The 16,969-nt window shown below is 34.0% G+C and overlaps 1 protein-coding gene across 2 annotated transcripts in view; it reads left to right on the top strand.

Moving 5' to 3' along the window:
- The window catches only part of TPR (translocated promoter region, nuclear basket protein), a 67,454-nt gene that overhangs the window by 40,486 nt on the left and 9,999 nt on the right, over nt 1-16,969 (top strand). Inside the window, exons 31-44 of one of the 2 annotated variants that reach the window (XM_011934187.1) lie at nt 465-595; nt 2,363-2,573; nt 3,450-3,593; nt 3,919-4,117; nt 5,081-5,286; nt 5,497-5,558; nt 6,089-6,297; nt 7,243-7,515; nt 8,303-8,451; nt 9,074-9,157; nt 12,966-13,166; nt 14,030-14,161; nt 14,411-14,501; nt 16,551-16,735. In XM_011934187.1, coding sequence (XP_011789577.1) covers nt 465-595; nt 2,363-2,573; nt 3,450-3,593; nt 3,919-4,117; nt 5,081-5,286; nt 5,497-5,558; nt 6,089-6,297; nt 7,243-7,515; nt 8,303-8,451; nt 9,074-9,157; nt 12,966-13,166; nt 14,030-14,161; nt 14,411-14,501; nt 16,551-16,735 — 2,277 coding nt within the window. Of the gene's footprint in view, nt 1-464; nt 596-2,362; nt 2,574-3,449; nt 3,594-3,918; nt 4,118-5,080; nt 5,287-5,496; nt 5,559-6,088; nt 6,298-7,242; nt 7,516-8,284; nt 8,452-9,073; nt 9,158-12,965; nt 13,167-14,029; nt 14,162-14,410; nt 14,502-16,550; nt 16,736-16,969 lie in introns of both variants that reach the window. The other variant, XM_011934186.1, reaches the window with a different exon arrangement.

The following is a 16,969-nucleotide window of genomic DNA, read 5'->3' as shown; positions in this document are numbered from 1 at the left end:
GTCTCGATCTCCTGACCTCGTGATCCGCCCGTCTCGGCCTCCCAAAGTGCTGGGATTACAGGCTTGAGCCACCGCGCCTGGCCTGTGTGTTTAACTTGTAATGCATCATCTATATTTCTTTTTCTTTTAAATGTCACTTGAATGAAATTAGGTACTTAATATTGAAAGTTTTGATTATTTTGATCCCTTTATTTGGATTCTAACTAATCTGAAATGTTTATTCACAAATATGAAAATATAATGAGCAGTTAATGACATTTGATTTTTTTTCCCTCTTCCATTTTGGCTAGACTTCTTAGCCAAACCAAAGCTAAGTTTGATCTTAGTATCTTGTAGTTCCCATGCTTGATTACTTTACATGCAGGACACCTAATGTAAACATAATCAGATGTTCTTCCATTTTATTATAGCACAATTGTTTCATAAAACCTAAAAAAATCAAGTAAGCATTTTTGTTATTCTAGCATCTAGTAAGTCAACAGAAAGATCCAGATACAGAAGAATATCGGAAGCTCCTTTCTGAAAAGGAAGTTCATACTAAGCGTATTCAACAGTTGACAGAAGAAATTGGTAGACTTAAAGCTGAAATTGCAAGGTATATTGAAAGAAGCCTTAAATCGTATATAATATATAAAATCTTAAAGAAGTTTATTTTACTTATTTACATGACTCCCCAAGTGCCTGCCTCGTGGTTTTAGAAAGAATGGAAAGTGCTAGAGCACCCATATCTGACTTGCGTCTACTTTGTAGAGTCAAGCAGTGATTTAATATTATGCCCTCATATATAAAGTATATATGAGAATATCCTCATTATAGATAATTATTTCTCTGTATTTTATTTTATTTTATTTTTATATTTTTTTTTTGAGACGGAGTCTTTCGCTCTGTCGCCCAGGCTGGAGTGCAGTGACCGGATCTCAGCTCACTGCAAGCTCCGCGTCCCGGGGTTACGCCATTCTCCTGCCTCAGCCTCCCAAGTAGCTGGGACTAAAGGTGCCCGCCACCTCGCCCGGCTAGTTTTTTGTATTTTTTAGTAGAGACGGGGTTTCACCCTGTTAGCCAGGATGGTCTTGATCTCCTGACCTCGTGATCCGCTCGTCTCGGCCTCCCAAAGTGCTGGGATTACAGGCTTGAGCCACCACGCCCGGCTATATTTTATTTTTTAAAGAGCTAGTCAGTAGAAGTCTAAAGCTAAATTTATAGCTATCAAAGACTTTTACAGGTAGTTTTTGTTGTTGTTGTTGCTGTTGTTTTGCTTAGCTTATATTTGTGACTCTGTAAGGAAAAGTGGGTTTTATCGTTTTGGCTTTTTTGTTCCTTTTTGTGGAGAACAGTGTTTCCCTCTGTTGCCCAGGCAGGTCTCAAACTCCTGGGCTCAAGCTGTCCTCCCACTTCTGCCTCCCTAAGAGCTGGGATTACAGGCATGAGCCATCATGCCTGGCCAAGGGAAGTTTTTAAGTCTTAATTTTTTCTTACAGGAACTAATAGCAAAGTGTTGCCCCTTTAAAATTAAGAAATTAAATATTAATGTTTCCAGTTTGCCTTTTTTTAAACTTTAGTGTAATTTGTCCATATCATGGCCCCATTTATATATTGCTTTACAACTTACAAATTTTTATGTTTTTTATACATACATATATGTATATATATTTTCTTTATAGCAATAGTCTAGCATATTAAGTAGAAGAGTTATATTTTAATCTTAAAAATGAAGAACCTAAGATTCAAAAAGATTGACTACCTAATTCAGGCCATCTGATTTCAAGGTCAATTCAAAATTAACCCGTACTCTTAATTCAGGCCATCTGATTTCAAGTTCAATCCGGGATATAGTACAGGCGTTGGCAAACTATAGCCCACAGACCAAATGTGACCCATGATTTGGTTTTGCACAGCCTATAAGCTAAGACTGATTTTTATATTTTTAAAGCATTGTTGAAGAAAAATGCAGCGAAGACTTTGTGGCTTGCAAAGTATAGCATATTCTAATATCCAGCCCTTTACAGAAAAAATTTGACTATACTCAATGCAGTAGAAAGATGGTGGGCTTTGCTCTCAAGCAAGTCTGAATTAAAATCTGGGTACCATCACTTGATTTTAGTTTGTGAAATTGCGCATGTTACTTGACCACTGATAACTCCGTTTTTCTCATCTCTAAAATGCACATGTAAACCTATGTAATAAGATCTCGCCGAAGGGCTGTGAATTTGTAAGGTCTTACCTGTGAAGTATGCAGGTATTTTTTAGGATCTTCAAAAAAAAAAATTTTATTAAAGCAATATAACGTAAAGTTACATTGAACTTCAAAATTTGAAAAACATCTCATATATTTAATCTTTATTTTTTCCTCCATTTTTTAAAGATCAAATGCATCTTTGACTAACAACCAGAACTTAATTCAGAGTCTGAAGGAAGATCTAAATAAAGTAAGAACTGAAAAGGAAACCATCCAGAAGGACTTAGATGCCAAAATAATTGATATCCAAGAAAAAGTCAAAACTATTACTCAAGTAAAGAAAATTGGACGTAGGTACAAGACTCAGTATGAAGAACTTAAAGCACAACAGGATAAGGTATTTTGAAGAAGCTTTTCTTACAAAACAAAATTAGGATGAATGTTACAAAATCTTATTTCTTTGTAATTTTGAATATTACTAGCTTTTAGATACTGAACTCGTGTAACCATATATGATATCTTTATTTAAGATTAGTTATTTAATATGCTGAAAATGCATTATAAACTCACAAATTTTGGTAAATACTAGATATTTTGGTTCAGTTTTCACCTTTCAAGTACTCTCCATTTTCAAAGCTATGTTCTTACAAGTCATTGGTAATTACAATTGGATATTTAAAAATGATGACTAATCAGGTTTTGTATAGTTTTAAATAAATTATTTATGTTAACCACCTATCAAAAAAGTTGAGAAATCTTTATTATATTTATGTTTTGAATCTAAATGTTGTTTTTAATTCCTGAAGGTAAGGAATTTGTATATTGAGAATTACGTATTTATTACATGTTGGATTAGAAAATAAAGAAAAAAATTCGCAATTACTACCCCTTTGTTTTAGCCACTATTAGTACATTAGTATCCCTTTTCATACATGTAAGAAATGTGTTTTTTCAAAGAAATAATATTATATGCTTATATTCTTTTGTAGTCTGCTTTTTTCATTTGATTCATTATTATGAAAATGCAGTTCAGTGTTGAAAATTCAACTGTAATGCATCATTTTGATTAGCTGTTTAGTATTCAGTTATGTGGAAAACCACAACTAGTTGCCCATTTTTGGAGATTACAGTTGTTTCACAGAAAATTCTGTTTTGAATACCTTCAAGGATAAAGTTTCTTTGCAAAGCTGTGATTATTTTCTTAGACAAACTTGCAGAAATGGAATTACTAAACATAAATATGTAAGTGTATTGTTACTGTTTGTTGTCTTAGGTTATGGAGACATCGGCTCAGTCCTCTGGAGACCATCAGGAACAGCATGTTTTAGTCCAGGAAATGCAGGAACTCAAAGAAACACTCAACCAAGCTGAAACAAAATCAAAATCACTTGAGAGTCAAGTAGAGAATCTGCAGAAGGTATGAGTGTGAGAACAGTCTGTTCCTAATTCTTTCCTGTTATACACCTAAAGAAATATGTGCTAACTACTGACACTTTCTCTTGACACTTTCTCTCACCGTGTGGGAATGGATACATTTTATTCTTTTTACTTGGAGTGTCTCCTGTATGTAAGTAGTACCCAGTCATCTTCAGGTGTGCATTTAGTTGGTCTGACCACCATTTTTATACTTCTATTTAATCTTTTAAAGAGCAAATTAATAAGTTATACTTTAAGTTGCTACCACATACTGTTTGTATTGAAATGATTGAATTCCATGGTGGATACTTTGTTTTCCTTTAAAGACATTATCTGAAAAAGAGACAGAAGCAAGAAATCTCCAGGAACAGACTGTGCAACTTCAGTCTGAACTTTCACGACTTCGTCAGGATCTTCAAGATAGAACCACACAGGAGGAGCAGCTCCGACAACAGATAACTGAAAAGGAAGAAAAAACCAGAAAGGCTATTGTAGCAGCAAAATCAAAAATTGCACACTTAGCTGGTAAATACCTGTTTAAAGTTTGAACTTGGTAGTGAAAGTTGGTTGTGTGTTGCAGGCTTAAAATTAAATGGAATAGAAATAAAAGGTATCTACTATGAAGGGTGTTTTTGTGTCTGTGTGTATGTGTGCATGCTTTAAATATTAGGAATAATTAGTTGGACACAAAGAGCAACCCTAATTTTCAAGTGATGAGGATGTCCTTGATATGACGAAATTTTTCTCAATTGTTGGCTGGCCGTAGATAATGGGAGTACTGCTATCCTTCTGCTTTCATGAATAACAGTTTTATCTTGTGACAGAGATCCTTTGAGCCCAGACCATGTTGCCTACACACCTTATGTAGACTGCATAAAGATCTTTACCAGTCCAGGGATTTTTTTGTGCCTCATTTGGTAGAGGGCCCCTCTAGCTCTTCGGGGAGAGTATCATGTCAAATTTATGAAGAACCTAGTTCTTCAAGGCTCAGGGGTTTATTCAGCCTTGCCTATCAGTCTGCTGAGTAGTTAAATAAAATGTCAAATCAGTTGGGTTTTGTTACAGGCATTTTTTTTTAAATGATCTCTAAGGCAATGTCCTAAAAACTTACTTGATTTTAAAAGTTCTCGAATTATTTTTAAACAGTGCTGTAGATTATGTGAAATAAAAATTTTGCAATTCATAATAATGAATTGAATGGTACATTGAAATATAAAAAGGCTTCTGCTAACCCAGATCTTTAGTTTGTTGAGATTTTAGTTAGGAAAAAGTAAATTTTTATGTTGGAGTGAGTATATTTTATATTCTAGTAATAAATTAAAACATGAATGTACTTAGAACTTTGCTCATTGAGATGTGTAGTATATCATAACTAATGTAGATGTTACAGTAGTAGAATCTGATGTGACCATGTGTCAATTAAGTGCATAAATGTTGTTTTAAATGTTTGATTATAATATTAATATAATCACCTGGTTACTTCTTTAGGTGTAAAAGATCAGCTAACTAAAGAAAATGAGGAGCTTAAACAAAGGAATGGAGCCTTAGATCAGCAGAAAGACGAATTGGATGTTCGTATTACTGCTCTAAAGTCCCAGTATGAAGGTCGAATTAGTCGCTTGGAAAGAGAACTCAGGGAGCATCAAGAGAGACACCTTGAGCAGAGAGATGAGCCTCAAGAACCTTCTAATAAGGTGATTAGCTAATTCTGCTTAAGTAACAAATTGTTCTTCTTTGTACACTTTACTTGAAAGTGCCTGGTGACATAGGAGCCTTTGTCAGAGTGAATTTTGGCTAAAATTCAACGTGTGCAGAGAGAATTAACAATAGTGAAATATTTTTTGTAGCATTTTTAGTGGACTCTTGTGGGCTAGGAACAACAATCAAGAGCTTTCTTTTTATAGGTCCCTGAACAGCAGAGACAGATCACGTTGAAAACAACTCCAGCTTCTGGTGAAAGAGGAATGTGAGTTTTAATTATTTCATAGTCTGTTACTTTTCTTTTAAAGCTCGGGGAATATCTAGTGATCTTTCCGTTTAGGAAACAGAAATCTGTGTATTCTGTTGTAAAAACATACACTAAAGAGTTATTTTCTCTGCAAAACTGTATCATATGTTTGCCAACTTGTTTTCAGCATACTTTCAGTCCTATCAGATGAAGCTTTGTGACAGAGAAAACATCTCTCATCTTTTAGTTTGCAGTTGGTTTCTAAGGCTGCTACTGATTCTCCCCGTGATATTACATGATGACAGATATAAAATGCTGGGCTGAGACTTGGGTTCACCAATTCAACAGCTGGATACATTCTGCATTGTCAGGATGCACCACACTGGAGCATTCTCTGTATAGTTTTTAATGCTTAAATTCAAAACAGGTTTAATAAGGCTCTGAAATATTTAGTGAACAAAAAAATAGAGACCTGTACTCACTGTGTTTTTAAAAGTATTTGTGTAATAATTTGTTATTAATTATTCTTGCATTTTCTCCTCTATTAGTGCCAGCACATCAGACCCACCAACAGCCAACATCAAGCCAACTCCTGTTGTGTCTACTCCAAGTAAAGTGACAGCTGCAGCTTTGGCTGGAAATAAGTCAACACCCAGGGCTAGTATCCGCCCAATGGTTACACCTGCAACTGTTACAAATCCCACTACTACCCCAACAGCTACAGTGATGCCCACTACACAAGTGGAATCACAGGAAGGTTAGTAAAATAATACAGATCTGATTAGACTGATTGCTTATTTAGATTTATTATGAGAAGATGACAGTAATTTCAAAGATAAATGAAGCATCCAGTACAGCTGTAGTCAGCATCATTATAAAAATGGGTGTTTAATATTTGAAGTACATACTTCTAGGACCAAAATTTTCACTTGTAATGACAAAGAATATATGAAATCCACTTTGGAAAATCATACTGAATTACTGGCTCAACCCAACATTGCTTTCTCACTGAACCTGACCATTTCTTTGCTTTCTTCAATTTTTTCCCATGACACTCTGTTACTCATTACAGCAATTACAACTTTGTATTTTATTCTGTGGTATACATGCTTTTTTACTCCACTACCTTGAGCTCCTCAAGGGCAAAAATCTTGGCTTCTTACTGTTTAATCCCTTTACCTAACTCCACAGTAGGTGTTCAGTAAAACTTTGCTACCTGCATATTTCCTTATATTCTTATCTTGATAAATGTTAGAATTCAGTAAGTTATTCAAGTGTATCTGTGCTATGAAAATACAGAATGTTTTATTTCAGCTACATCCAATAAACTAAATATATTACTAATTATACTTACTATCTGTTTTATCAATTAAAAACAAAATGATGCTTAATGAAAAATTCTAATTTTACTTCGAGCTTAATTTCATTAATTTTATTCAACAGTAATTTAAATGAATAGATGCAAAATCAGTTTCGGATACTTATTTATTTAATTCTGCCAACATTTTATTACATGCTACCGTATCAATTACATAGGGAATTTAAAAATCCGTAATACATTACCTTTACCCACAGTGTATTTGTCTACTAAGTGCCAAGAAAATCCTTGTGAAAGGTGACATTTACCGCAGAATAGGGAAAGATAATTTCAGCTTTGATGAAAGTAGAAGGTTTATATTCAGCATTATAATTATTTTTTCAGCTATGCAGTCAGAAGGGCCTGTGGAACATGTTCCAGTTTTTGGAAGCACAAGTGGATCCGTTCGTTCTACTAGTCCTAATGTCCAGCCTTCTATATCTCAACCTATTTTAACTGTTCAGCAACAAACACAGGCTACAGCTTTTGTGCAACCCACTCAACAGAGTCATCCTCAGATTGAGCCGGTCAGTCAGGAGTTATCTTCAAACATAGTAGAGGTTGTTCAGAGTTCACCAGTTGAGCGGCCTTCTACTTCCACAGCAGTATTTGGCACAGGTAAGATTAATTTTAAAATGAAATCAGAGTAGACCTATGCATTTATAAGATCTCGAGTATATCTTGAGTTATATATCTTGAGTATATCTTGAGTGTTCTTTGTACAAATGAAGTTAGAATAAACCTATACAAGTATGATATCTTGGATATAATGCATATCACAAGTATTCTTTGTGCATACTTGCTTTCTACCAGATATTAGAATGAATGAATATATTACTAACATTTTATTTCATGTTTATGGCTGAATATGACTTTTAGATCAGTTGTTTGTCATTAAGATGATCCTCCCCCTCCAGTTACTTTTTTTACTGGTTTTACCTATTAACACAAAACATATTATATATAATTTAACGGAGGTCCTGAGGACTAAAAGACACCTAAGATAAGACTATATACTGATTTACATACAGTGTACATTTTTTCTTATTCAAGGAGTCCTGAGTTTTGTAGAAGGTCCCATGTAAACTTTCTAAATAACGACATATTAGTACAATCTCAGTGAATCAGATATATTGTAAAAATTGGTTGGCTTTATTAAGCAAAGCATGGGTTGGTATAAAAACATTGACTCAGAGCATAAGTTGCTCTTTGTTTACCCATAGCTTAGCAGAAACAAATTATGTTGATGGCATTGATCTAGGAGTTGGTTGAGTGTATTTTAATAATCTGTACAATTAAATGTTTACTGTGTTCTCCTTTAGTTAAGTGACCATATTTGGTAAATTATCTTTATCTAAATTGAGTTATGATCATGCTCTAATTCAAGATTTATGTAATTTCAAAGTTTCGGCTACCCCCAGTTCTTCTTTGCCAAAGCGTACACGTGAAGAGGAAGAGGATAGCACCATAGAAGCATCAGACCAAGTCTCTGATGATACAGTGGAAATGCCTCTTCCAAAGAAGTTGAAAAGCGTTACACCGGTAGGAACTGAGGTGCATAAAGTTCTTTTTGTCGATTTTAACCTTTATCAGTAGAGTTAAGGTACTCTTTTCAGTTATAGCCTAGAGAAAATTAACCTTTCGGGACCAAAATGTATTATCTGGAAAACACTTTTATTGAACTTTCTACAAAGATTCCACTGACAACCCAGGTATTGTTGCCAACAGTGTTTTATGTTCTTGCATATCTTTAATTTGTTTCTATTTCAATACAAAAACAAAAACACAGTTATAAAAACATAAATTGAATTTCATCTCAAAGCTTTTAAATATCATGGACATAAACTGTTACCTGCTGTCTTTTTCTAAGATTAACCAAAATTATATTCCTTTTTGTTGTTAAGATTAAATTGTAATGAAGCAGGTTTCAAATCAAACATTAAGGCTACTAAATTAATTGTATTAGTATGTATCAATGTTCATAAACCTTGCTTTGTGTATACTGAGGAGGAATGTGATTATAATTTTTAAATAAAAATTTTTTTATTTTTCTATAGTTTCATAAAATTAAAGATTCGAAGGGTTTTTTCAAATAAGAGAACTAACAAAAACAGGTAACCCTTCATCTTCATCTACTACACTGATGTGGTTAATATATTTGTGTATTATGATACAGGAAGAAGTTATGGCAGAAGAAAGTACTGATGGAGAGGTGGAGACCCAGGTATACAACCAGGATTCTCAAGATTCTATTGGAGAAGTAAGTAAAAACATACCTAAAGTAGCAAACTGTGGCTTTTCATGAATGAAATTAGCTTTGACAGATTGAAACATTATTTGGTCTTTTTTTTTTTTTACTTGTTGTTATTATGTTTAATGAAATTAAATTAATCATTGCAGAGTCTGCTTTCTTTTACTCCTATGAGTATAGTGTACTGCCTTCTAAACTTATATTAAAGAAATGTTTTTCTTCATATATAGCACAGTTTTCCAGATTTTTTAGAGTTGTGAGCCAATATTTTTCACTATTTTAATTACATGGAATACAAGAGTGCTGGTTGCGTCTTGAGTTAATTCATAGTGCCCCATTTGCTGCTTCTCTCTTACTCGCCTGTATTATTTGCCTTACAGAATTAAAGTAATCCATAAGAGGAAATGCATTTATGCACCTCTTCATTTTTTGATCTCTCATTGAGTTTCCTCTAGAGCAGTTTTACTAGTGGAGAGAATATAGACCCTGAAGTTACAAAGCATGAGGTGAGCTTTGTGACTGTAAAGCATGTCCTTAATTCCCTGCATTGTCTCATTTGTCAAAAAATACAATTTTTAGTACTGTAAAATACCTAAAGTAGTACCTGCCACATATTAGGCACTCAGGGTGCTATTACTTTCCTTTCTTCCCTCTGTCCCACAAAATGAGAATTCATATTGTCATCCAGAAGACCCCCAGGGTGGCTAAATAGTGTTTAATAGAAAGGAGAGCTTTATTAGTGATATCATTTTACTAATGAGGAAGAGGTAGTCTCCAGCATGGACCAGAGGTGTTTTTTCTTCACACAGGGCAGGGACAGGTGTGGTTGTATGCCTCACAGGGTCCTTATTACACAATAGAGTCATACATATTCAGCATATTTGGGGAAAAAGCTATACGTCTTTATGAGGGGAACTGAGCATATGCACAATAGGTAAACCTATATAATATACATCCTGTGTTCACTTTGGGGCAGGGTTTTAGCATTAAAATGAGCTGGAATCTGGCTCTTTATGTGAAGAGTGAACAAAAGGTGAATTACAGGACACAAAGACAGTTTGTGCACAGCCTCTTTAAGCAGGCTGAAACTAGCTTAAGGTGTCTGCTGTAGTTGTTTGCCAGTGCTGTCTACAGTCAGAGTTGTAGTGGTCTGGATTGTAAATCAGAGATAGGAGTCTGATAACTTGCCTGATAGCTCCAGTTAGAGGAGTTTAGCAAAGGCGTATTTTTTTTAATTGTACATATGAATTTAGAAATTTGCCATGCCGGCCAGGCCCTGAACCCTTGACCTACGGGTAACTTCTGTTTCCTTTACCTTAGGGTTTGTCTTAGTTGACAAAATGGCATCTATTTTGTTCTCTCAGATCACAATATATGATAGTAATTAAATATCAATATTTAACACCGAACTCATTACTATATGTCAAATGTTGATCTAAGAAATTTTTATTTATTGACTAATTTAATCTTCATTATACCTCATAGTTACAGAAACTGATACCCAGATAAAGTAGTGTACTGAAGTTCACATAGCATTGGAACTCAGATTCAAACCCAGGCTGGGTAGTTTTCAACTGTCCTAAGCTTGAAACAGTACTTTTCTCTGGATAAACTTTCTGAATCATCTTATGCTATAATTATTTTACCCATGTAAAATTAAGGAATTATCTCAAGCTAACCATAAATAGCCGTATCGCAAGTAAATTTTAATTTCTTAGCTGCATTAATTTTGAAAGCTAATTTTACCAGCTTTCTTTGACTGAAAACACTAAACTAAATCTTCAGATGAATATGTAGTACAGGTCGAACATCCCTAATTTGAAAATTCAAAACTTTTTAGGTGCCAGTGTGCAAGCCACATGTGTAATGTTCCACAGCTGACCTAATGTGATGGGCCACAGTCAAAACAGTCAGAACTTCATTTTACACACAAAACTATTAAAATTACTGTGTCAAATTAACTTCAGGCTATGTGTATAAGGTATATATGAAACATAAATGAATTTTGCATTTATGCTTGGATCTTATAGATACCTCTATGGATATGCAAATATTCCAAAATCCTAAAAAATCCAAAATCTGAAACACTTCTGGACCCAGACATTTTAGATAAGTTATTCAAAGCATACTATAATTGATATCTTTTTCATCTATCCTCAGAGAGCATTGTTTCTGAAGAACATAATTTGAAAATAATAAGATGTGAATTTCTGCTTTCTTGTCAGACTTGGTTAAATTATACTGAAATCTTCTGCAAAAGCTTTTTCTCGAAATTGGCAAAATTGTCTGTGACTCCAGAATACCATTTGGATTTTTATTCCACCCTTCTAGCATTGTCTACTGAATGTGTAACAGTTTATTTTTCTGATTTTCTGACAGTGAAGCAAGATGTTCCTTACAAGTGATGCTTTTTCTGAAATAAGCATGTCACTTTGAGGCACTTTTTAAATTAAATCATGACTTACTCATTTTTTCCATTATGGCATATGTAATTTTTTATGAATGTCTTAGTTTTAAAGATATTGTTGCTGGCTTATATGAAAAAATGATTTTAGTGAGTGCTTAAGCCAAAACGACATTTAACTTTTGATAGTAAATGTTATAAATGAAGTTAAAATAATAGTTTATTTCAGTAGTTAACAAAATAGAATTGTGGAAATAGATTGAGCAAGGAATTATCTAGTATCTGATAAATTTATTTTGGTGTGAAGGCTTGGAATAATTGGAGTTTTGGGGAGGGAAGAAGTTCTTTGTAAAAAGACAATGATAATAACTTATGTATTCAGTGCTTTTCTTTGTGAAAAGACAATGGTAATAGCTTATTTATTCAGTGCATTTCCAAATTAGTTCTAGTTTGGGAAAACCTTCTCTTAAAACATTGCAGACCCATGAGTTTTTTTTTTTTTTTTTTCTGACTTTGGTCTGTAGCTGTATTGTACACTATCCACAGTGGCCATTGAGCAACTAAAAAATGGCTGTCCAGATTGATATAAATATAAAATATACATCAGATTTTTGAAGACTTAGTAGAAATTTTAAAATGTGAAATATCTGGTTAATAATTTTTACATTGATTACATGTTGAAATAATATTTTGGATATATTGGTTAAGTATATTATTAAAATTGATTTCACCTTTTTTTTAAAGTGGCTACTAAAAAATTTAAAATTACATAACATATTTCTGTCTCACAGCACTGATAAATGATATCACACTAGTAGTAGTTTTGAATACATAAATATTTGTTTATATTTTTTTCTCTTTTTCTTCTTGGAGTATTAACCAATAAGATTTATGATAATTCTTCTATAGGAAGACATTAAGGAAACTCAAAGGTTCATCTTCTTTCTTCAAAAATACTTGAAGTACCATTTTTAAAATTAAATGCAGCTGGCTGAGGTAGCTCACACCTGTAATCCGAGCACTTTGGGAGGCCAAGGTGGGCAGATCACTTGAAGTCAGGAGTTCGAGACCAGCCTGGCCAACATGGTGAAAACCCATCTCTACTAAAAATACAAAAAATTAGCCAGACGTGGTGGGGGGTGCCCATAGTCCCAGCTACTCAAGATGCTGAGGCAGAAGAATTGCTTGAACCCAGCGGGGCGGAGGTTTCGGTGAGCTGAGGTTGCGCCATTGCGCTCCAGCTGGGTGACAAGACCAAGACTCTGTCTCAAAAAAATAAATTAAATTAAATTAAATGCTGCTAGTCCATAAGTACTCATTATTCTTTACTTTGACCTATAATAATACCTCACATATAGTTTTAGGTACATGTATAGGGCTCTTAATTTTTTTCTTGCTTTTTTATTTTCAAAGGGAGTTACCCAGGGAGATTATACACCTATGGAAGACAGTGAAGAAACCTCTCAGTCTCTACAAATAGATCTTGGACCACTTCAATCAGATCAGCAAACAACAACTTCATCCCAGGATGGTCAAGGCAAAGGAGATGATGTCATTGTAATTGACAGTGATGATGAAGAAGAGGATGATGATGAAAATGATGGAGAACATGAGGTAAATTTGTTTTGAAATCATCTAGTGTTTTTAAACTATTGGATGGAAGTGCTCAAATCCTTGGGATACTAATGCATTGGCTGTAAATTCTGGTTCCCAGTCAGCTTAAGTAGATTATATTGTTTTTTTCTTCTATCTTAATTAGTTCAGAAATCAACATTTTATAATGAAAAGTAGTGTAGAGCCAGTGATGGAAAGCCCGTTTTTAAAATTTTGTTTCATTTTGGTTTTTTGATGAATCGTGAGTCTTTTAGGATTTGTTCTCAATTAGACCTAATTTAAGTCTTATTGGTAAGTGACTGTATGGCTTTAATTATAAGTGCTATGGTTTCTGGAGATAAAAAGAAGAGACAAGAATTATTTTTGTTTCCTCTTGGAGCCCCGTAATTCATTTTTGTCATTGTTTTATATATAAAGTGTATTTTATGTATATAAGGTCAAATTGTGTATTTTATTTTGGGGTTTAAATCCTATATTGACAGCTTCTCATTTTAGATTAATAAAACAACATTTTTTTAAAAGCTCCTGATATAGTGTAATTTTATCATTTTCTTCAGCTCCACCTGTTTAAATTTAGAATAAAGTGGACCACTTGACATTTTGCTGACACCTAAGGTCTATATTATCTTTGAACAATCTCATGCAAACAGTTAGAATTCAGAATTGATCATTATTGTACTAATTCCAGCAAGTATCACAGTTGTGATATCTGGTGCTGCTGTACTAATCCCATTACAACTCTCAGGACAATTCCTATCTTCTGACTAATGCGTCACTTAAATTTCTAAATGTGGTATCTAGATATACAGAGCATGTGGGCCATATTCTAAACTTTTTTTTATACCTGGGGAACTTTCTACTAGGATTATGAAGAGGATGAGGAAGATGATGATGATGATGAAGATGACACAGGGATGGGAGACGAGGGTGAAGATAGTAATGAAGGAACTGGTAGTGCCGATGGCAATGATGGTTATGAAGCTGATGATGCTGAGGTAACTGGCTAGAATTTTGACCATTCATAGTTCTTTCTGAGAGCTTTCTTGAACTTGATGTTTTCCAAGGATATAGAAAGGCTTATGAAATTCACTAAAACCTTTGGGGATTCTGTTCATTTGTTTTGTTTTTTATTGTTATTATTAGTTATTTGTTTTTGTTATGGTTTGGTTTGGTTAATTATTCTGTCTGGTTTTTTTAACGTACCTATTTTATTTGCGCATTATGTTATCACGTTTTGTTTTTAGGGTGGCGATGGGACTGATCCAGGTACAGAAACAGAAGAAAGTATGGGTGGAGGTGAAGGTAATCAGAGAGCTGCTGATTCTCAAAACATTGGTGAGATTTTTATTAGTCTTTTTTGAATTGAGTGTCTCTGGTATTTTCTAAACTAGAATTGCACTTAATTATAATATATAAATTTATTTAGCGAATTGGTAAGAAAGAGATTGGCCCCTGCTCTAGCTTTCTGACTGTTACGCTGTCATAAAAAGTCTACTGTATTTATGATTGTTAGGTGCTGTCATTATACTCTTTTTCTGCCTCATTGGACTGCTGTAAGATGCAGACATTTTGTAACCCTTACGGTATTGTAGATGCTGTATGCTGCCATTAAGAGGAAAAATTTAATTAGGGACTACTTGTAACAGCAATTCACAACCAGAGGAGGTCAGTCTAATCAAGCTGCATGCTTCAAGATTTGGGACTATTGGAGCATTGCAGTATATTCTGGTTTTCCAATGAATAAAAGATTTTTGGATCAATGTAGCATATATTTTGTTAAATCTTGGAAAGGATAAGTCCTAGAGGTCCACTGAAAAGTTGTGGGCATTAAAAGAGTATGGAAGTTGTAGAAAATAATTTTATTTTGAAATGTGTATTAAAGGATTAGTGATTATCTGGATAATAGATAACTGACAACTGATATGAAGCCAAAATCATTAATGTTGACATAGTAAATAAAACCTTAGCTGTTTAGACTAACGGGAAAATATTGTATCTGGGTTTCTGTAGAGGCCTGGGTATTTAAAAGGGCAAGGTGTATTCTCATTTTAATAAAGCAAGAGCAGACAAAAATTTAAACTTTTAAATTTTTTAAGAGAAAAATACATTAATGAATATTAAGCCATATAATAAGTAATACTATTCTTAGTTTTAAAGGGAGATGAGAAATTGATATACTTTGAACAACAATTTACATTTTATAAACAATTCGTAGATTAAGAAACATTTTTTGTGTATCACATAGTTGAAATATAGAAGGAACAATTTTTGCTGCTCTAGGCCAGCCTGCCTGCCTTCTCTCCCTCCCTCCCTCCCTCCTTCCTTCCTTGCTTCCTTCCTTTCTTCTCTCCTTCCTTCCTTCCCTCCTTCCTTCCCTCCCTCCTTTCTTCCCTCCTTCCTTCCTTACTCCCTTTTCCTATTTTTTTTATTTTTATTTTTGCAACCAAGCAAAAATAGGCCTAGTGGCCCAAATAAAATTAATGGATGGATTTGAGTCCATTTCAAGCAACTACACTTGTATTGAATTGTTTAATTCTTATAGTAAACTTAATAAGGTTTAGGTACCAATGAAAAATCTGAATCACAGAAGTAAAGTCACTTGAGGTGTCACATAGCTTACTAAGTAGCTAAGTAGCTTAAGTATTAGAGCAAAGATCTGAATCTAGACCTCAGACTTTTAAACTACGAAATTCTGTGGCATCCTGTTCAACTTTTCATAGAAGAAGATGGCTTCTTTTGTTGCTACAGTGTATGTAGAAGAATACCCAGACATTTGAGAGACATTTGTGAAAATTCAAAATTCGGGGAAACCAAAAGATTAAAATGTAGTTGTAAGGCTTTTCCTCTGTCTTTATCCTGTTTGTTATACTGATTCTCTAGTAGTCTAACCTTTAGGCGACTTGCCTACTTTATTAAAAATTATATAACCCAAACTTATTAAATGTTAATTTTAGTTTTATTTTATTAAATGTTTAATTTTAATTTGTTACCATGTTTTAAATATTAAATAATTTTAAATATTTTAAATAATTTTAAAATGTTTACCATGTGTTGAGCTAAGGGCTTTATGTTCATTATCTGAACTCTTTAGAAAAACCATTTTAGAAAGACCATACTTGGAGGTTACATTTGCTCTATTAACCAACCAAAAAATAGACTCAAAGAGGTTAAGGGACATGCCCAAAGCCACACAGGTAATAAGTACAGATCCCATTATCTCTGGGTATAAAGCCCACATTTGTTTCCATCACCTCTCACTACTTTACTTCTGAAAATATTAGTGCGGTTAACATTCCTGTTGGCAAGATTTATACTTCTAGGGATTGTCCAAGTTTTTTTGTCGTAAATTTAGCAGTTCAAAAGTAAATTTCTCTTTTCCTATAGGTGAAGGAAATACAGGTGCTGCAGAATCTTCCTTTTCTCAGGAGGTTTCTAGAGAACAACAGCCATCATCAGCATCTGAAAGACAGGCCCCTCGAGCACCTCAGTCACCTAGACGCCCACCACATCCGCTTCCCCCAAGACTGACCATTCATGCTCCACCTCAGGAGTTGGGACCACCAGTTCAGGTATTAAAAGTACTGGTCATTATGAAAAATGAACTTGAAAAAATCTTGGCTTTTCTCCCTTTCCATTATGTGTTTCTCTCTCTCTCTCTCGGTTTTTTAAATTAGCAATCCCAAGAACTTTTTGGTATTTTGGCACATTTTTATAAAATTCTTTGAACTGAAACTAATCTCTGAGGGATGTTTAGAAAGGCAAGCGTTACTAAAAGTTGTGCATACATTGAAATGGTTGTAGTC

Source organism: Colobus angolensis, unplaced genomic scaffold (assembly GCF_000951035.1).
Source record: "Colobus angolensis palliatus isolate OR3802 unplaced genomic scaffold, Cang.pa_1.0 Scaffold132, whole genome shotgun sequence".
Classification (NCBI taxonomy): Eukaryota; Metazoa; Chordata; class Mammalia; order Primates; family Cercopithecidae; genus Colobus; species Colobus angolensis.
The sequence above is the reverse complement of the archived record's forward strand: the minus strand, read 5'-3'. Positions and strand labels throughout refer to the sequence as shown.